Source organism: Osmerus mordax, chromosome 4 (genome assembly GCF_038355195.1).
Source record: "Osmerus mordax isolate fOsmMor3 chromosome 4, fOsmMor3.pri, whole genome shotgun sequence".
In the NCBI taxonomy this organism is placed as follows: domain Eukaryota; kingdom Metazoa; phylum Chordata; class Actinopteri; order Osmeriformes; family Osmeridae; genus Osmerus; species Osmerus mordax.
The window spans coordinates 3,573,164-3,594,345 of NC_090053.1; the positions used below are offsets into that span (position 1 = coordinate 3,573,164).

Here is a 21,182-nt window from a genome sequence, read left to right on the forward strand (position 1 = left end):
CTCAAAGATGGCTATGGGTATGTCTCAGTGTGTAGGGCACTTGACTGCAGGTCAAATCTCTCCTGAACAAAGTTGTGATTAAAAGTGTCTGCTTAACGAATATACTGTATTTTTACCTCCTATTTAATGGCTTGACTCAGGACACCTGGTTTCTCCACTGTACGTTGATGTCACTGTACGTGAATGTGTGTAATAGCCACACCGAGGAAGCGTTGTGCTGTGAGCGAAGAAGCAGAGAGGTGGAACTGATCCCGGTGCCGGAGCTGAGTTGTAAAACACGGTGATGGGAGGACTGGGCCCGAGCCAGGGACACCATTAGAGGGGAGGCTAGCAAGGAGAAGCCTCCCTTCCTCCTCGCTGAGATAAGCCCTTCAGTCCCCACTCTGGTCTCCCTGAGGAGGCTATACCTCTTCACGCTGACTCACTTTGCTGCGATGACGAAGAAGACATTTTGAAAACGGAGGACTCGGGTAACCAAAACGTACAAAACCTTTGTTTTGAGATAAGTGCTTTAATGGGTTCTTGGATTTCTTTCGATTCTTTTGGTGCCTGAAGTTAGTTCGACTGGGCGATTTTTACCGGTGTTCTTGACCTGGAATGAGAGCGACCGTTTTGAGCGTGGTCAAACGGATTGATTTCCCCCTGCCTCAGGTCTCTCCTCAACCCCCTGCTCTTCTCTGGGGTTACCTGCCTCCACTCTGGGCTGGAGGGCTGACTGGTCCCACCTCTGACTTATGACCCCTACAGGAGTCTTCTCCATCTTTTTATGTAACTTACAACATCATCAATATATCATCTCGCCGCTTGCTCTTCTGATTTATGGCTGGATTGGGCTCTAGCCTGTGAAGCTGAGGTAGACCCAGAGTGTTCTTATTCGCGTTTTTTATGGCCCCTCGAACGTTAACGGTGCCAATCCAGACAGCCCATTCTTCCATTGGGCCAGTCTTTAAATGGTCGCCGTGCACATTAATACATCTCCATTGGTTCCAGTCACTCCGATCTGTGGGAGTCAGGACCTGTGTCACAGGTCCAGGAGCGAGTGGAAATATTTGATCTACAACCGTCCAGTTTTACTATCAGACCTAAGGGATCATTTAACAGTGTAAGCCAGTGTCAGGTCTAAAATATGACCTATTAGAGATGTGTCGCTGAAAGCTGATATAAGGACTGATTTACCGGGCCTTCCCTGCTAATGATGGCCCTTAACGAGGTGCTTAAGCATCCACTTGTTTATGGAGCAGGTTGATTGACAGGTCGGGCCGATGGAAAAATAAAAAACGGCGAACGAGGAATAGGATCCGTCCCACTCAGCAGCGTGTCGCCGGGACCCCTGATGTAGCAGGGTGAACTTTGAAGTGCCCCTAATGGTCTTCATGGTCCCTTAACCGTGCAGGCCCTCTATTAAGGGTGTCAGTGAAGCCTGGCCTGACCAGTGTGACCTATTAAGGTTAATGAGAGCTGTTCAGGCCACAGTGAGCCACTCCCTTTCCCTCTGAATCTGTTTGTTTATCTCGTAACGCCCATGTCTGACTACGGTGGGGGTGACGGTAGGGTGGGGGTTGGAAGGGGTTCAGGCCCCACCGTTTTCTCATCACGAGGGTGTCTCTCAAATCGGGAGTCAGGTGGCTGAGCGGTTAGGGAATCGGGCTAGTAATCAGAAGGTTGCTGGTTTGATTCCTTGCCAGGCAAATTACGTTGTGTCCTTGGGCAAGGCACTTCACCCTACTTGCCTTGGGGGAATGTCCCTGTACTTACTGTAAGTCGCTCTGGATAAGAGCGTCTGCTAAATGACTAAAATGGAAATCATCTTTCTTTTCTGGATATTTTGAGGTCAGGGACATGCTGATGTCATTGGTTCCTGTCGTGGTTGTGAGTTTGAGTGTGTTGGTTTCGACTCTAGCCCGAGGCCTATTCTAGGCTACAAGCCAATTCAACATACTGAGGGTATAATATGCAGGCTAAAAGCGATACAGTTGCTGCTGCCAAAGGCAGGAAGGAAAACATACCAAAAAACGACCAACTTTGTGAATGTATAAATGAATCAGCTTATCAATATCCCTGCACACGTAGACCTGACCTGGCCTTCATTGGGTGACAGGTTTATTTCTGTGCTGTCTCACTTGCTTTCGCTCTTGGACCCCTTCAGGACAAAATCTCTTTCAGACAACCTTGGAAAAAGAGTGCAGTGGACGAAAGACCTCCAGTGTTCCTCCCGGGGAACCGTCCAGTCGATGGCAGGATGGGAGTTGGCGTTGTGTTGTTCTTTTCCTGGCTGCGTCTCAGTGGTTCTAAGTGTTTGTGTCTTGAGAGGAGAAGCTCTGGCGCAATCTTTGAAATGTATGTTGGGTTTTTTTACACGTTATTTCTCTGTTTGCTACATCTGGGATAGCTACAGGAGACCTCTGAGAACTGTGAAACTTGTGTTGGGAAGACCGTTTGGTGAACAGGGTGGGCCCAGTGAATGAGTTCATCCCTGGAGGGAAGCTAGCAGTCAGGAAAGGAATTTGATTGGAGTTCCTGTCCAACTCTCTCAGACACTAACCATGACTTGGGTATGATCTGAGGCACACCTGGGGGTGTTTACGCCCATTGAGAAGTTTTGGCTCAGTTTGGAACATAATGGTTCTGAACGAGCCATGAAAAGAGCAGCAGGTTTGGGTCACAAGGTCAGTAACGACACAGAAATGCTGTGAAGTCTGGAGAAGTTGTGAGTTTCCCTGTTTTTCTCCCCCACTCTGATACTCGCTTGTTTTCTGAACGTGTAAAGTACAGTTGCAAACTCCATTAGCCGCATTCCTCTTTCACAACCTCTGTACCTCTCTGTTTGTCTCTATTTCTCTGTCTGTATCTTTGTGTCCCTGTGTCCGTTTCCTGTTCTGAATGTCCTCCCCCACTGACAGTGGAATTACAAGAATCTGTGCAACCTTACCTTGAACATCCTGTCCAGGGCTGGAAATTAACGGTGTCCCATCGTCCCGGGGACAATAAAAAAGATGTCTGGGATAATTCTTTTTAAATATATTTTTCTAATTTTTCAAAACCTTTTTTAGAAGATATTTTCTACCTTTCAAAACTTTTTTTTTAAACTTTCCCCCCTCTCCTTTCTTTCACACAGCGAAAGGAGAGGAGAACAGAGAAGCCTAAAACAGAGTAAAGCAGAGTACAATAGAGAGAGTTTAGTAGAGTCCTCATCAAGTTCTCATCAATGATGCAAACCTTTTTTATCACAAATATTAGTTTTCAAAACCAAAAATGTGTATATATATATATATATATATATTTTGTTTTTGAAAACTATTTTTCAACCTTTCAAAACCTTTTTTTAATTAATAATTTTGGACTTCAGGACGTTACTGGGACAGTGAGGAAAAAAGATCTGATCCTGTCCCATCAACCAAATATGCACTTTGAGGAGTGTGTGTCTCTCTCCCATTGTGCCTACAGGACTGTACTACGCAGTACGTGCATTCACACATGAAAGGGAGCCTAGGAACTTGCATACAAAAAGTCGCCTTACATCATTCAGTTCATGAAGACCCATTTATTTCAAAATCACTTCAGACACATCACTTACATCAACAGCAAGTTAATTCTGTACAAATGAAGGTCGAACACTTGGAGCATGTCTGCATGTTGCAGATCTTCACCTAAATATGGACGGTTTTAGTACTCAAGACGCACAGCTGGATTCTGGAGAACGCAGAGAAGCTGTTGGCCCTAAACAGACAGGCAAACACCACTCAGAAACATTATAAGTGCAATAACTTACTGCAATGGCACAAAAAAAATTATATTAAGTCACAATCAAGAATAGAAATGCGAGATTAAAATACAAATTGCTGCTCATAGCCATGAACCATTTAGAAAGCTGATTCAACCTGGTCAAAGTCCAGAGGAATTTATCATACACACAATCTTGACATTTCTTGGCATGAGTTACGGTAATACTTCAAACAATTATAGTACATTTTCAAAAGTAAGGGTTTATCTCTGGAAATCCATTATTTAACAAAAGGACAAGCAAAACAAATGTACAAGCAAAAGGAAAATACAATTTAATCAGACTTGCACACATTCACACAAACGTGATCATATTAACCATGGACCCCTGTCGCCCTGTTTCAGTAGTATCATAACGGAGTGGGAGGGAAGGCAGGGAGGGGTTGGAAGGGGGCAGGTAGGGGTGGCGGGGTTGGAGGGGGGGACAGGTAGGGGTGGGAAGGGGGCAGGTAGGGGTGGCGGGGTTGGGGGGGGCAGGTAGGGGTGGGAGGGGGGCAGGTAGGGGCAAGGGGGGCGGGAGGGGCTAAGGTAGGGACAGGGGGGTGGGCGGGGGTCAGGTAGACTGCCTGAGAAATAGACAACTGTGGCAGAATACTGGGCTAGACACCCAGCAACTCCTTTGTCATCAGGATCTGGTGGACTTGACAGTCATTATTTAGTTGGACTTGACCTAACAAATGTCATTGATTTAATAGTTTAAAAGGATGACTTCATACAAACGTTTTAAAACAACTAATGAACAAAACTACTGACATGGCAATGAGGATACATATTGGGCTTCGGTCAGTTCTACTGTGTTCTACTGCTGCCAAAATACTTTCAGTGTGAGTGGAGCTTTTTAAGGGGTTGGGGAAGACAGAAATGCTAAGATATCATTAAAAATCACACATCGTCAGGCCATGTTTACTGTCAAAGCACTGAGGGACACTTGATTCATTTAACAGAGATTCCTGTGGCTTAAATCAGTGCTTTTTCACCTCGTTTGAGCTGTGAGTTTTCAACAGGAATATCCAGGGAAAAGAGCTTTCTCTGTCAGATCGGAATGTTCTCGTTCATTCTAATCTCAGGATCATGTCGACACTTCCAAAATAAATTAGTCCAAAATAAAACTAGAAAATAACATTCGTTATTAGATTTGTTGAAACTGTCATCGTGTGTCCTCCTGTGATGTCAGAACTGAGCCAGAACTCAGAGAAGAGGACGAGGGAGAGAGCCAGGACGTCCAATCCTCCACTGAAAGGAAGGGCAGTGTGAGGGGATATGTGGCCCAGCGGGTGTCGCACACTCAGGGATCAGCGACGAGCCTGATGAGGCCTTGCTGGAGCCCTTCAGTCTGTTGGCCCCAGCTCTTATTGACAGGCCTGATCAGGCAGGGCAACACAACCACGGGGCCATACTCCCCACATGTCTGCAACTCTGCTCTATGTCATCACATTACCTAGACCCTAAAGAATGCTGCCCAGGCCTAATTAGGTCTCCTAATCCTATAGCTGCTTTGCCTGCTAGCGCCTAGCGTGTGACATACTCTACTAGCGTGACAATACTATGGATTCAGTGTCATCTGTTCTGATCCCTCCCCCCCCCCACCACCACCACACTCTGAAGATGCCATGATTAGGTCAGTATGTGGAATTAGCCTTAGTTTGTTCCCACCATGTTGGCCATGGTGAATTTGAGTGCCTGTGCTTTGCCCTGACCAGCACCGCTTGGTTTGAGGCTAATTGAAAGTGTCTCTCTCTCCCTGTTGGAGGCTGATTGAGGCTGGCCTGAGTAGTTAGTGTTGACGGCTGCTGCTGTGTGCTAGTCCAGCCTGGCGACCAGTGGAGACGGGACTTCCTGTAACCCGAACCCTGCCAGGGGATGGAGACCTGTGGAGGCGGCCCTGGGGGAGGAAATGACACGTTCACTTCAAGTGACTGCCAATCCCACCGCGTCTGAACCTGGCTTCCTCCACATCTAATTTGGCACGAGCCGTTGAACTGTCAGACAGCGCGGGCTCTCTCGCACCTTTGGTCTAGTGCTTTCTGGAACTGTGAGGGGATGACAGCTTTGCAGAACAGCTCAGTCCTCAGTCCAGAATTACTTGGATGTTCATGTTTGAACTTAAAAACGGATGTTTCCTTCTTACTGTGTCTCCAAAACAATTGGTGTCTGTGCAATGCTACGAAAGCGTTGTTAGGAAGGCTTGGACTGATTCAAATGGACATTTGTGGTCTCAGGTGGACTGTTCTGCTTTGAAGTGGCTTTGTCTCAGTGGAACTATTACAGAAATTGTAGGGCATGGAGATCAGAAGAGGGGATTAGAAGTTGTTTCAGTATGTACATTTATGGATGTTGTGAAATAGGAAATGTATAGTTCCTGCAAGGATGCTTTTATGGCTGGTGACTTCAACATGATTATTGCATTTAACTTAAAATCACTTTTTCAAAAACGTTTTCCTGACTATTAGCTTAACAGTTGCCCATCCAGAACAGTCGAGCTGTGTTATTTCCCCGAGCTGGTTTTTCCATTCTTCCTCACCTATTTCACCACATTCCTCCTTGAGATCGAGGCGTAACACCACTTCCCCCCGCCGAGCCCCTCCTCCTTCTTCTTCTCCCACTCCCCTCTCTCAGTTTCTCTTCTTCTTGGTGTCTGCTGATTGTCATAGTCACGGATGTTATCTTGGCTGTAATGGCTGCCGTTATCACTGTGTCTCCCAGTTCATTTGACCTGTGTTATCATGAGAGCTGTCAGACCAGACATAATCCCATCCCCTTCCTTCTCCTCCTCCTCCTCCTCCACTGCAGTGCTGGGCAGGGCTGCTCCGGGGGAGGGGCGGGGCCCAGGTCAGGGGGGCGTGGCCTGGGGCGGGGCATCATGTGGCCCAGGAAATAGCCGCACTGTGTTCCTTAGCCTTCATACGCAGTGCGGCGATGCTGGACGACTTGCGGTCGGGGTCCACGTTGAGGTCGTACCCGTTGATGCCGCCGCCCATGCCAGGACCCCCGAACAGGCTGCCCATGTGCGTCTGTCCCATGTGACTTCCCCCAGGACTGGGCACGCCCAGGAAGTCGGAGACCCCTCCGGTGGCGTGGGGGTGAGGGGGCATGCAGGAGGCGACGGAGTCGCAGGGCACCACACAGCCTGGCACGGGCGACGCCCCGCTGCCGCCTCCAATCCATGACGGGTTCTGGATCTGCAACGGAAGTGGGAACAACACGCGTCAGCAGGACAGGACAGACACGGGTGAAATCGTTGAACTTCCAAAAGTGTTGATGAGTCGTGTGTCGTGAGAGTGAATATTGACGTATAGTTCAGTACCCAGTCATAGTTCTGATCCCTCATCTGTACCTGAGCGTAGTTCTCTGGGCGGGTGAGGAGGGGGAGCTCGTAGGCCGTGGAGAAGTGCGTCCGGACCTGCTGCATCTGCCCAAAGCGCTCCCTCTTCCTCCACTTGGCCCGGCGGTTCTGGAACCACACCTGCGGAAACACACAGATCAGGGCCTGTCATAGACGAGCCTGCCCCGCTGCCTAGCGCTCTGGGGATTTACAGGGGACGGGGGGACGGGACGTTGCTTTGAATCAAGTGATCCGAACAGATCCGGAGCTGATTTGAATCAAGTGATCCGAACAGATCCGGAGCTGATTTGAATCAAGTGATCCGAACAGATCCGGAGCTGATATGGAGTCATCTCCGTAGCGCGTAAAGGAGAATGGAGTAGATGTTGGTAGATTCAAACACAGAGGAGGAGGGTTGAACCCATAAATCGTGTCGCAGATGAAAGACACGTCACAAGGTCAAGGGGTTTGATGGGTCTTTAAAGTGCCGGTGTCTGCAGAAAGCTATTGATGTACGGACGGACGGTGGGTCTTCCTCCCTACCCCCCCCCCCCCTCTCACTCACTCCCTCTATCTCCCTTCCCCCCCTTCTCGGTTTCTCTCCCTACCCCCCCCCCCCCCTCTCCCCCTTTGTCTCTCCCCCCCCCCCCCCCCCCCCCCCCCCCTACTGAAGGAGCTACAGCATGCACTGGCAGGGGAGGGGATCCACATCTGGGCCTGCAGCCACTCATAAATCACTCTACAGAGGGGGGCTCACCTCAGCCTGACAGCCAACAGGACATCAAGGAGGCACCCTTCTCGTTCCCAACACAATATTTGCCGTCACCGGAGCAAAGACGCCCAGAAACTTGAATATGTTCCGTAAAGCCTGTGTACGATGTTATTACAGTGCTATTACTAATTATGGCCCAGGCAGCACTTCTGGAAGGTTTTTCCTGATGCAGAGAGAAAGGCGCTGGGAGGAATGGGCTGTTTCTAGTACGGACTGATGATTGACTGATAGCAGGCCCCTCAGTCCACTTCTCATGCAGGCCAGGAGGAGGTGACGTTGCAGGGAAGCCGAGAATGAGATTCTGCAGGTAGCGAGAGATGCAGTCGGATGCTCTTAAAGCGAGGGAGAGCATACTTGGGTGTACTTTTTTCATAGTACCTCTCTAAATGTGCTTGAACTGAATACATCCTGCAATGATGACATGAGGTTAACATGAGGTTAATCTTTTGCCTTTTTGCGTTTTCAGCCAAATCTTGATAGTTGCAGGCTGATTTGTGCAACAGAGTCTTGTGGGTCAATGCTGAAGAGAGGCCATTCACTTCTGTACCAGTATTTATTTATTGGTTGTCTATCTCCTATCCTCCCAGGGGAAAGGGAGACTTCTTCAAAGAAAGAAGCAGTCCAACATGGACACGGGGTCTGAACTTGGATTGTGGGATGAGACCCAACCAAATCATCTTGTGGTCTTCACAGTCCCTTACGTGCAATTTCCCCCTTAGTCATCTCTCCACATAAACAGTATTTTTCCCTTTCTCTCTATTAATCTTTCTTACTCTCTCTTTCTAATAATCTTTCTTTTACGCATACACAAAAATGTATCGGAACACCAACACACTACACTAGCACAACCTGATTTCAAACCACAATGGCTCATAGGCATTCTCTTAAGCACACCAACACAATTACATCTGTCATGATAAAACTATGAACAGAATATGAAAGGACAGTTGTTTAATGAACGTCCCACACAACAAGGCACATATGACAGCCACAAGCCACATATTTTGGCTCCTTTTCTAACGGCACAGCTGTTCAAATATAACTTCCATTAGTTATCCAGTAACAAATTCATTAATTTCAGACGTGGACAGAGTTGGACTGAGATGTGTGAGGTGATCCACTGGGGTTTGGTCAGGAGGGCTGGCGTACGCCGGGTCAGCCCGTCAGGGGGATGTGGGGACAGATCTCCACTGGAAACCCGATACCTGTGCTGTAGCTGAACCCCAATGTCAAGGTGAGAGGTTGTCGCCCTCTGAGTTATATCATCTGTTTGGAAAGGCTTTGCTGTCTGTGTTATGCGCCTTGGGGGTCTTGGGTTCCTGTTGCATTTGAAGGTACGTCAAGTCAGTGGGTTTTTTGTCATTGTGGGTTGTAACATCCCTATGTAGCTTTCTTAAAGGTTTCTTGTTACATGGGCACTTTGGTTTGATGGGCCATTTTATGGCTAGTATTTTATTATAGTTTGGATACTTTCTGATTGTTGGCGAATTATATCATCAATACTGCAGTACAGATCACATAGTGTATTATCTGATACCAGAGAGACAGAAGACCTCAAGGTTAAGAAAATTCTCTCTTTCTCCCCTCTCTTTCTGCCCCTCCCCGCGCCTCTCTCTTTCTCCCCTCTCTTTCTGCCTCCCCCTCCCCACGCCTCTCTCTTTCTCCCCCACCGGTCTCTCTGTCTCTCTCTCCTCCCTTTTAAGTCAGAGAAGGGAAGTGGGGATATTGGAAAGTGAGATGGGAGAATGTTCAAACTGGAGCTTGTTTTCATTTCATGTTTAATTTCCTGACGCCTAAGCCCTTGGCTTTCCGCAGCTAACCCCTCTGACCTTTCAGAGGCTCACAGACTGAAGCAGCGGACTAACTACACACACACACACGCATACACACACATGCATACACACATGCACTAGGTCATAAACACATTTTCAATCTCAAACACAAGCAGATGCACCCTCTTACCATGGACTCACTCTATTAGGGGAACACTTGTTGTTGAACCCTTGCAAACAAATACACATTGTTTCCATCTCATAAAAATCCATGCTCACAGCAACATGCACCCTCTCCACACACACACACACGCGCGTTCAGGAACACACGTGTCCATCTAGTTTCAGGCTCCGGGTGCATGGTGTGTCGTATTCCTCCTGGGCTCTGCTCTGTGCAGCTTTTCGGTATTAGAGACACTGGCCAAAATAGCTGAGAGGAGAGATCATAGGGAACGTTCTAGAGTCATGTGTGTCCTTCAGAGCTCTGTGTCCTCTATTCCTCAAATCCAGAGTCTCGCAACTCAACTGAGGGAGCAGGTACTTCACAAATTCAGACTAGAAAAAAAAAATATTTTATAAATTGAATATCAAAAAGTTGCAAATAAGTCGCAAATAACATTGGAGTCACAGAGACACACAAAAACACAGTGTGACCCCCCCACCCTTTGGTAGCTACACACACACACTGTGTGTGTGTGTGTGTGTGTGTGTGTGTGTGTGTAGCTACCAAACACACACTGTGTGTGTGTATGTGTGTGTGTGTGGCTACCAAACCATGCAGTCGACCAACTGCAACCATTTACAGTCCTTGTTTATTTTACCCAACAGACATCTGCAGGGAAGGTGGTTCTGAGATCTCCGAGCTCAAAGTGGGGCTTGCCAGTGAAGCAGTAATTGCTAAAGACGTTGACAGCAAAAGGCAGCTTACAGAGCCATTAAAGAGCTTTATTTATGTTCCAGAGCCAGAAGGCAGGAACGGAGAGAGAGAGAAGTAGGGCAGAGAGCAGGGCTCCGAGACTGGCTTTAAAGTCTAGCCGTCTCACCTCATCTCTGTCATCCTGGACCAGGGCGATTGATGGACTGACCTTGCACTCACTCAGTCAGGCACACCCTCTTCCTGCTTCAACACGTCCAGCAGTGGAGGTCAGGTCTGAGGCAGCTGGATGGCAGCTCCATGACAACTGAGAGGTGCCACGAAGCTACAAGCTACTAAGACTATGATTATAGCTAAATGCCGAATCAACCTTCAATCCTGAAATCTCACTGGAAGACCTTGACTAAGGCGTCTGTACAGTTTGAAAACATCTGTACGTCTGATGTCAATGTTTTGCTCTGAGATGAAATGCTTTCTTCTGCAATACTTACGCTCAATAGTGACTCTGAACCCCATGACATGGAAGAATAGAATGATTAGATGTTCCTGTACTTTGTCTGGATGGACCTGTAGATGGAGCATGGGACTTTAGGCTTGATTGCTTGTGTATTTAAAGTACGATTCTTGAAATTCAGGTCAATGCCCATGGTGACTCAACAGTGTGTGCTGTGTGCCTGTCTGACTGCTGAGGTAATTGGAGTCATGTGGGGGGGATAGATGGCTCTGTGTGGATACAACGTGAATGCAGTTATTTTACTGTACCTCCAGAAGACCAGGCCAGAATCCTGACTATGTCTCTGAGCAGGCTTGGAAATTGAAACTGGCATCTTGGAGTGTTTTCTATTCCCTTGCCAAATGGCTTTGATGACTTTTTTTTTTTCCCTGCAGCTTTTTCCCTCTCTCCAAAATGCTGTACAGCGAAGTTTAAAAATGGTGGTTTCCAAAGAAAAACCCTTGGCCTTTGACCCTTCCCCCCCCCCCCCCTTTCCCCTAACCAAGTCTGCAGCACATAGAATTAAGAGCAGAGTATTCCCCTCAGTCGCAACACCCCCCCCCCCCCCCCCCCCCTGCCTGTCCCAACCCAACTCTGAAACTGGCAGCCAGAGAAAAGGAGTGAGAACAATAGGCCTCGCTGTCTCCCTCTCCGACTCAGGACAAGGTCTGTCAACACGCCAGTCTTCCCTCTCCCAGGCCTTCTTGTCAGTTCCATGAGTGAATATTTATATGAACAGGGATTGACTTGTCGAGCACTCCCTGTTCACAGGGATAATTTTGCTCACAGTTTGCTGGCAATTCCCGCCTTTTTTGTTGTCTCTCAACAATGCACATTTGGCTGCCTACCTGAACTCGGGCCTCGGTCAGATCCGTCCGGAGGGCCAGCTGCTCGCGGGCGTACACGTCGGGGTAGTGCGTCTTCTGGAACACCTTCTCCAGCTCCTCCAGCTGGTAGGACGTGAAGGTGGTGCGGTTCCGTCGCTTCTTGCCTTTGTTGCTCTCCGCCTCGCTCTTATCCAGCGGGCTGGAGAGGTCGGAGCCCGGACGGTCAGACGGCCCCTTCACACCCGGCTCCTTCAGGTTCAGGTAGCTGCCGTCCATCCCTGGACCATCGGCGTTGGGGGTCAAATCGGACTCGGTCAGCCCACTGTTGTCTTTGGCTGGAGAGAGAGAGAGAGAGCAAGCATTAGAAACAATGGTGAGTCATTTTGTATGAAGTGAACCCTGTATTCATCCATCTGTGTTAGCATTTTTATGTTAATGTGTGGTAAATATGTTCTCCAGACCAAGAGTATTTTATGGTCAATCTAGCCATTTATGACTTCCAGCTCTCGTGTTCGTGTCCAACCTCCAACTTATGAGCTGTCTGCTCATCGTCACCTTTGGCTGGTCATACCAAGTGACATTTACTCCCGCTTACCTCATGCCTGTTATACTTTTACAAGTTCAAAGGCCTCGACTCTATTCTGCAAATCTAAAGTTAGCGAAGAAGACACATGCGTTCTGTGTTTGAAAGATTCGTCACAACACATTGGTTTGACCTGTGACCCAACCCTCAAAGCCCCATTCCCTGAAGTTAGCTCTGTCCTCACTCCTTAGATTTCCCAATCACGCCATGTGAAACATGAACCACACAGAGCTTGTCCAAGCCTCAGCTATGTATGGTAGGCCTTGTGTACCACGGCAACCACACAACCCTGCCCCACAGACGTAAACAACATTGTATTTGTCACCTTCAATTTTGAGAGCCTCCATTCGGTGACAGACCTCACTCTGTTCCTGTCCTAGTGTGTTTTTGTGTTTTCCTCAAGGATATGGCTAAAGCAGAGCTTTTTCTCTCAATAAACAAACAGTTGTGTGAATAAATAGACTTCAGGGTTCTGGTTGTGGTCCTGGAGGAACAGTGAACTCTGTCAGGTTCTGTTTGTGTTTCCTGGCCATGGGCATATGCCCTATCCAGGGCTTGAACCTGATTGGACAGGAGCCATAGTGCATGAAGATCTCCTCATATAAGATCCACATGTGTCTACTTAATCCTTGTTTTGCCTTCGGTTCATTGTGAACCTTCGGGTCATTGTGACCCACCGTCGTGTTGTGACAACTTTACCTAATACAAAAATAAAGTGAAGAATTTTCTTTTAACCTTCGCACTGTGGGGGGTCCGAGACAGCGCGACGCTTAAAAGAAAATGCTTAACTTTATTTTTGTTAGGACTTGGAGATCCTATGTGGAGAGAATGCATGATCCAGGAGATGCGTGCATGTGGGACGAAGCGCTCGTTGATGTGCCATGACTGTTTGACCAGAAGACTGACGGAGATCTCGTGTCCCTCTCAGGTACCAGGGAGCTCTGAAGGTGATGCCCCATCGTCACCGAGTAGCCTCGTGTGTCTCGAGTTAAAGAGCGGTTTGGGATGAAGGAGAATAGCTTCGCGGTGACGGGGCTAGGCGGAGGTCTGTCTGCAACATGCATGTTTGTTTTTACAGATTAGTTGGCCTTTGGCTAACTTGTCCCACATTGAGACAGTCAAGTCATACCTCAGCACTACAACGGCCCAACCCCCTCCCCCCGCCCCTCCTCCCAGGCTGAGAGCAGTCCTCTCTCTGGGACAAGGAAAGAGCAACACAGGCCGCCCAGCTGGAGTTTGTGACCTCACATCGCTGTGGCCCACCTGTCGGACCTCCCTCACAGGCTCCAGTCAGGCAGATACTGTGACATCATCACCTGCCATGGCCTCCTGTTCTAAAGCCTGGTTTAATATGGTGGCTGCACCCCAGGGCAGCACCGGGGCCGTGCGGTTTACATTTACATTTAGTCATTTTAGCAGACGCTCTTATACAGAGCGACTTACAGGAAGTACAGGGACATTCCCCCCGAGGCAAGTAGGGTGAAGTGCCTTGCCCAAGGACACAACGTCAGTTTGCATGACCGGGAATCGAACTGGCAACCTCAGCCATCTGACTCCCTAGATGTGGGGCAGGTCGCGCAGAGGTTCCTGCTCGGCGTTCTGATAGGGAAAGCTGGCTGTAGCGGTGCCCCAGAGCAAGGTACGTATCCTGAGTAGCCAAGGCAAGGCTAAAGCTTCAACGGTGTGAAAGGGTGCGATGTTTGTCGAAACGTTGGTCTGAAGATCTCTTTCTGGTGCATGTTGCTGACCTGACAAAATCACGATAAAGATGAGTAGATTTCCACGGTCTTGCCACTGAACATAGCTATGAAAGTCGCTATGAAGCGCAACATTTCATCAAATGTCATTAACGATTTCCACATATTTTCTAAGTCTAGTTTCCCGTCAGTGTCTGGATCCTGTGCACAAGTTCTTGCCCATAAACATCTCTAAGTGTCTTTCTGCTGAGCTGTCTCTGCTGCACATAGTTTCGGAGAGCACAACCATCACGCTTCTCTCAGCTGAGGGCCAAGATTCCATTGCCTTGGCTCCAATTTGCACGCAGACAGAAAATGTTCTCGGGTTTTGGCTTGAATTCTTTCCTCAGCCACATATGGATCATTGTCATGCTCTGATATCACACGTTCGTAAGGTTCTTCTTTGATAAGGAGCAGACCCGTTCAGTTAACCAAGGTCAGGTCTTTACTAGGGTCGGCCGTTTAATCACTGTTGGAAACAGAGACAAAAACATCAAAGTGTAATTTAACTGGTTGTAAAGCAACAGGGTGGCCTCTCTGTTTTTATAGAATGGGATGGGAAGGGGTCAGCTGAAGTCAAATAAAAGAAACACTATAAATTAGTAACCTGGGGAAGGGTTAATGACCAAACACTAAAGATGGAAAGGAAAGCTTTTAAAAAGAGTTGTCTGAAATGCTTTTCCAAAAAGCTCACGGTTGATGGAAGTCTGCAGAACAACCGGTTATATTCCAACTCTGCGTGGACCCACAGACCATGTCTCCTTGTCCAGTCTCAGAAGTGTTGGTTTCCTCCTCCCTGACCAACAGATGTAGTCATGTTCTTTCAGACTGGAGCTCTCCAGGTGAGGTCGCGGTTGGAGAGTTAAGGTTCAGAGTTGTTCCTCGGAGGAAGAGACCCTCCCAGATGTTCCCGACGAGAGATCAATGCCAGCGGTTCACACAGGAATGCAGATTCCGTGGGAAACACGGCGAACGGATCTGTTCAAACTCAGCTCCTGATAAATCGCCACTCATGCGGGCTCACTGCTGTCATGGATGTGAAGGCCTTGTGAAGTCTGTTTCATGAGAATTTTATCATTCGGTACATAAAGTTGCTCTTTGTCTGCGCAATAGCTCTGTTATTGGTGTCGTAGCACTTTTGAATTGTCCTTCCTTATTATGTGGCCTCGTGTGTTGGAAGAAATCGAATTGGCACAACAGAAACTTCTTCTACCACTTCTACAACCAATAAAACAGTTTAACTGATGAGAATCAAGGGCAATAATCCAGACGATTTTATACAGGACTCTGTTATCCTTGACAAGGATCTGACATCATTGAAGACAATACTAAATTACTTAATGTCCTGGCTAAAAGAAGCACTCAGAAACACTTGCCTCAGCCCCTTCGTCTATGTTCATGAATACGTAGGGAGCAGGGAGGAAGGAAAAGATTCTGATTGTGAGAGTCGGAGTTAACACCGGAGTCAGGGATCAAAATGCTTGCCACCTGGTTAGAATTTTCGAATCACTTCTTTTTCTGGCCCGCTTACAGAACTGGGGTGGGTGGGACTGGAGTGGTGGGGGGGCGGGGGGGGGGGGGTCCTATCTCCCCCTGGAACAGAGATGGCAGGAAGTGGAGGCCCGAGCTCCCTCCCTCTCGCCACTCTAGAGGGAGATCTGGTAAAAAGGCACAACACGGCGGAAGGCAAGAGAGGAAAATAAAGATAATACAGTTGGACAGTAAGGGGAGGAAGCAGTCACGATCTCCTCACGAAGCTTCGTCTTCTGATTACGAAGTTCAGTCCTCCAACATGCTCATTTGCATTGTTTACAGGGACTACCGTGAGTTAAAAATTATAAAAGTCAATCATATATTTTCAGTTCATTGGCTGTACGTTGGTCTCTGATGTCAACAGTGTCACAGAAGTCTGTGCTTACACAAACGTGTATATTAGACATTCACATCCATCCACACATGGGACCATTCTTGTACTCATAGTTTGTATCGAGGCTGCACAATGTGGTAGTGATCTACGCATACACATCCTGTGACATCAATTCTATAGGTCTTTTAACACTTAGTAATAGTATTACATTTTGACATGCATGTACAACTAAACCAATAACTCTTATTCTTGCGTACATGTCGAGAAACATGTTTTATCCTTCGCGGACAGCACGTCATACGAAATGAGGATAAGAAAGTCATCCTGCTGTAACACCTAATAAATCTCCATAATGATTTCAAACTCGGATAACCACATAAAACAGTAAGAAACTATTTTCCATTCAGCATCCAGCAACAAAATCTCTCGTCCACCAAGCACCAACGGTGCCCCCTTTCCCAGCAGACCGGACACTGTGCCTTGGCAGTCAGCAGACCTTTCCCCCTGGGTCTCTGCATCGAGCACAAGCCTAGAACGTGGAGGGAGACTCACGTTGTCCCATGTCTCTGTTCCCCAGATGTTACATTTACATTTAGTCATTTAGCAGACGCTCTTATCCAGAGCGACTTACAGTAAGTACAGGGACATTCCCCCGAGGCAAGTAGGGTGAAGTGCCTTGCCCAAGGACACAACGTCATTTTGCACGGCCGGGAATCGAACTGGCAACCTTCAGATTACTAGCCCGATTCCCTAACCGCTCAGCCACCTGACTCCCAGATGTTCCTCTGAGCCCTAAGTAGCTTTCACTCATACACAGACTCCAGAACTCACTCATCATCAATTATCTTTTAGAGGAAACATACAATACTGTGAGACAAGACAGTGTTAGGGGTGACTGTCCACAGGATTTGTATCATTGCTATCACAGCTGAAAACCCAAAATAGATCCTGACCCTGAAGCAATTACTACACAGAGAACCTTTTACCCCCCCCCCATGAGGCAAGAGGATATGTATGTAAACACTCACTCCAGCACGGGTGTGACATCCTCAGGAATACTTCTCCTCCATCCCTCAAAACGCCACATCAACTCAACCTCCATTTTTGACTGTCAGTGTGTTTACCCAGGGTATTGGTGAGAAGAGGTTACGCAAACCGGTCCGAGTTTGTCACCTCAGGGACACTCTGTGGCTTTGGGGCGGCTTGTGTTTGAGCGGTATGAATAATAACCATAGGAGCCAGTAATGCACATCTGTCCCGGATTAATGGAAAGCTCTCCTGTAGCGCTCGCCTGCATTCCTGCAAACTGCGCAGCACTCGATCAGTTCCAGCGGTTTGATTTTGTTCGTTGCTGTGGTCAGGTAAGGCGGCTCCTATGGCTCTCAGCCTCCAATGGGGTCAGATGGCTGAGCGGTTAGGGAGTCGGGCTATGAATCAGAAGGTTGCCGGTTCGATTCCCGGCCGTGCTAAATGACGTGTCCTTGGGTGAGGCACTTCACCCTACTTGCCTCGAAGTTGCTCTGGATAAGAGCGTCTGCTAAAATGACTAAATATAAATGCAATGTCACTGTTACAACCCAGCCTCAAAGCTACAGAGGTTCCTGTTGAGACAACACACTGTTGAAATCACCCCAGGCATCATGGCTGAAGGCTCTAGGTATTGAAAAGTGTAACTTCAACAGTACCACTAATTTGTAAGGCCCAGCTGTTGTAGTTGCTAGTTTTCTTTTTACCTCAAACAGGCAAACATTTTTGGAAATGTACCCTCTGCCCTAAAGCCTGTGGCTTCTGGAAAGTATATGATCACACTGGTGTTAATAAGGAAAACAGAATTTTTCTAATTTAGAGGCATTGTAGTAAACGGGTGTGATTCCAAGAAATGTGTGAATGCCCCAGTCTCAGCATGAAATCATTAAATGCTAACGTTGAACATTCCTTTAATGTGTGAGATGATTATACAGTGGGTTTTTTTCATATTTCACATCTGCACAATAGTTGAATGTTGAGTTTGTTTTGTTTTGAGTTCTGACGTTGGCTTAAGCACACCCATGCTATTCACAACAAAACAATGCTTTGTATGTAGTGAGGATTCATTTACAGAACCTCTGTGTGGCCCTGTAACCTTGTGGATCAATGAGAGGGGAGATGGGAGAGAACGTTTTTTTTAGGAGTGTACAGTTTTTATTTTATTTTGCTGATGGAGATAATGCATTATTGCTTGTGCAATGAATCTCCCATTGAGGACCACACGTGATAACACAAGTCTGTTGACGCCTGAGGTTTTGGCTTCACCCCAACATATCCTCCCCAAAGCTATGATGCGTTCATCTGGCTGCAACATTTTAAATAATAACATTGCAGAGCTTTCCTCTGGGGAAACATAATGCATGATGGGGTTTAAATGGCTCTGTCATTGCTTCTGCCAAATGTTGACTTCAATTCAGGGGTCTACATCCCTGCAGGAGGTAATAGCTCTCACCTTTAAGAAAAGAACACTTTAAGTATGTTGGTGATTTAAGCAAAAATAACAGGCCCAAAACAATGGTTTGCTGTCACGTAATTTTGCACTTTATGGGGTAGGCCTTTACTTTGGCTTGGACAGGTGCTGGCATCTTTGAATATCTCTGTTATTAAACAATTAGAAAGTAGCAACCTCAACTGTACAGATTAAATCTGTTTTCTTCCTTCACCATATTTGTACATATAATTGCCTATAGCCCGTATAAAGACTTATGAACTATCTACTTTAGAATTGCAATTTGTATTTGTATTCAGAAGTTGGTCAAATCGTTTTACGTTTTCCGATTTTCAATTGTGGCAAATGCACACAATTTCAAAATTATTTATCTGTTTGAAACGCGTTTTTAGTGGAGAATTATTGGTTCCTTGTGCAAATTTCGGGTGGGTATTAGGCCTTCCTCAGTTTACCCTCAGTGTATGCACTGCATTGTGTTTTCACGCTTATGAATGACATTTTCCTTCATACAGTCCTACCTTAAGCTTAACGGGACTAGGTCATTATTTTGTCAAATTTTCAAGGAGAAAATAAATTTTTCATTCCATTTGACATCATACAAGATAGTATGATAGCCAAAATCTAAATCTTCATACTGACGTGTTGACATAAACGAGTAGGCCGTCATATACGAGCATTCTTGCGTTTAAAACTACATTGTAGACTACTTAATCTATGTCCTTAGAATGACTTGACCGAATGCTGCATTTGCCTGTTCATCGTGTTGTTGCTGTAATTTACGGTCTACGGTATTTTGTTCAATGTGGCTTTGAACTTGAGCCTCTGTGTTAAAGGAATAATATTTACCGTGTAGCTGCTTAATTGGTCTGGGTCATTGTTGAATACAAAATACAACTCTATCATAAATTATTCATCAATCCCCGTTTTTTATGACGGTCTTACTTTTTAGTTTGTAATCAACATGGCTAAAACAATGACTATAGGCCTATATTATTTTCCAGACACATTTTATACTAGAACCTAAAGAGCATGCTAAGCCTAACTGTTCTACAGTCATCGTCGATTCAATGGTTATTTAGCCGTGACCATTTTGTATGGATTGAAAATGTGACAAATGTGACACAAATCATGATAATGCAATCTTCTCTGAATGTTTGGCGAACTAATAGAAATGCATGCCCTTTTTAGGATATATGCGTTCTGATCATAACAATATAGAAACCTGTGAATTGATAGTTATGAAATCCATTACAAATTGACTTATCGAATCTCGTTTTGAGCTGTTCAAGTGTAAATAAATAAGTAATTATACCATTTACTAATGACTTATGCAGTTATGGTACACATTAATTTTTTTCAGTACATGGATAATTATGAATCTACATTAACCAAATAGTCTTTATGGTTACATTTAAATCACTTGAACTGCAACCGATATTGCTGCACAGCCTTTTTCTGTTTGTGTGTGTGTGTGTGTGTGTTGGACACTTGTTTTTCTATAGGCGCGTCCTGTGTGATCAATCTTAGAACAATGTCAAAAGTTAAGACAAATTAGGCTTCTCAGGGCATCAGTCAAATAAATCAGAAATATCTTTCTGTCCTGTGTCTTGCATAGTAACATCAAGTTCAGCCTTTGGCATAATCACGACTATAGGCCTATGGCTTTTTGCTGTGACTTTTTAGCCTAGTGTGCACGACATGTAGGCTAGCTACAAATCTATATATAGGTCTATATTTATTTTATTTTTTATTCTAACAAAAACGCAAGTCAAACGTGACCAATGAAATAGCGACATTTTGATTAATAGTTCATGGATGAAAAAAAAAATCTTCCTTCAAAAACGTTTTGCGTAACCTAATTACGCATTATTGTATTGACTTCACCACCAGTCCGTCCCTTATGTGGTCATGCAGTGTCCACAAACAAAAAACTATCCTACGTGTCTTTTACCATTTCACCTCCAAGTTATATGGTCAGTTATACTCTGAAATATTCCCTTTAATTGCTACACAAGGAGACAATGCTATAGCCATATCGTACTTGCCTATCCAGTTGCGGTTGCTGATCGTTTCCAAGTTCACAAACTTTACTTTCTATACCATATTGGACTCACCATAGCAAGGGATGAGCGCTCCGTTGTGTCCGCTTTCTTGGTGTAGTTTGTTGCCTTCGGGGGGAGTTTTGCTTGAAGGTCGCTGCATGAAGAGGTGGTATTTGTTGAAGGTGCTCTCCTCAGCAGCGCCATCCAATGACTGGCACTCCTGTTCAAAAGGACTACGAGACTTCTCACCGTAACTCTGTCCTTTGCCCGGTATGAATGTCGGGCTGTATTTTGTTTCACTCGTTTGGAATGTCCTAAACGGGTTCGCCTGATGATCTCTACCTTGGGCAGTAGATGAGTTATAATATGAATCCATGGATGTCATATCGCAATATGATACGCACGTATCTGCGTTCATTCCTAAAAACGGTTAGAATCTCAAAATCCAAACGGTTGTCCCTTTCCCTTGTAGCTCGACTCAGATATTCTCCTCAAATTCTCGTGTAGGCTGACAAACACAAATGCGGGCATACACACTCTCTCGCACACATGCACTACCGCATCTGGGTCTGGTTATAAAACGAATCAGATGTTTTCCAGAGGCTGCAGACTGAACAAATGCTAAAAGCCCCCTCAAG

The 21,182-nt window shown here is 46.3% G+C and overlaps 1 protein-coding gene across 1 annotated transcript; it reads right to left on the reverse strand.

The window, feature by feature from the left end:
* Positions 1-6,638: 6,638 nt before the first annotated feature.
* alx4b (ALX homeobox 4b) lies at positions 6,639-20,962 on the reverse strand. Its single transcript, XM_067235200.1, is given in 4 exon segments — positions 6,639-6,959; positions 7,115-7,219; positions 7,221-7,243; positions 20,617-20,962. Coding segments are annotated over 4 exon segments (795 nt in total).
* Between the last annotated feature and the right edge of the window lie 220 nt (positions 20,963-21,182).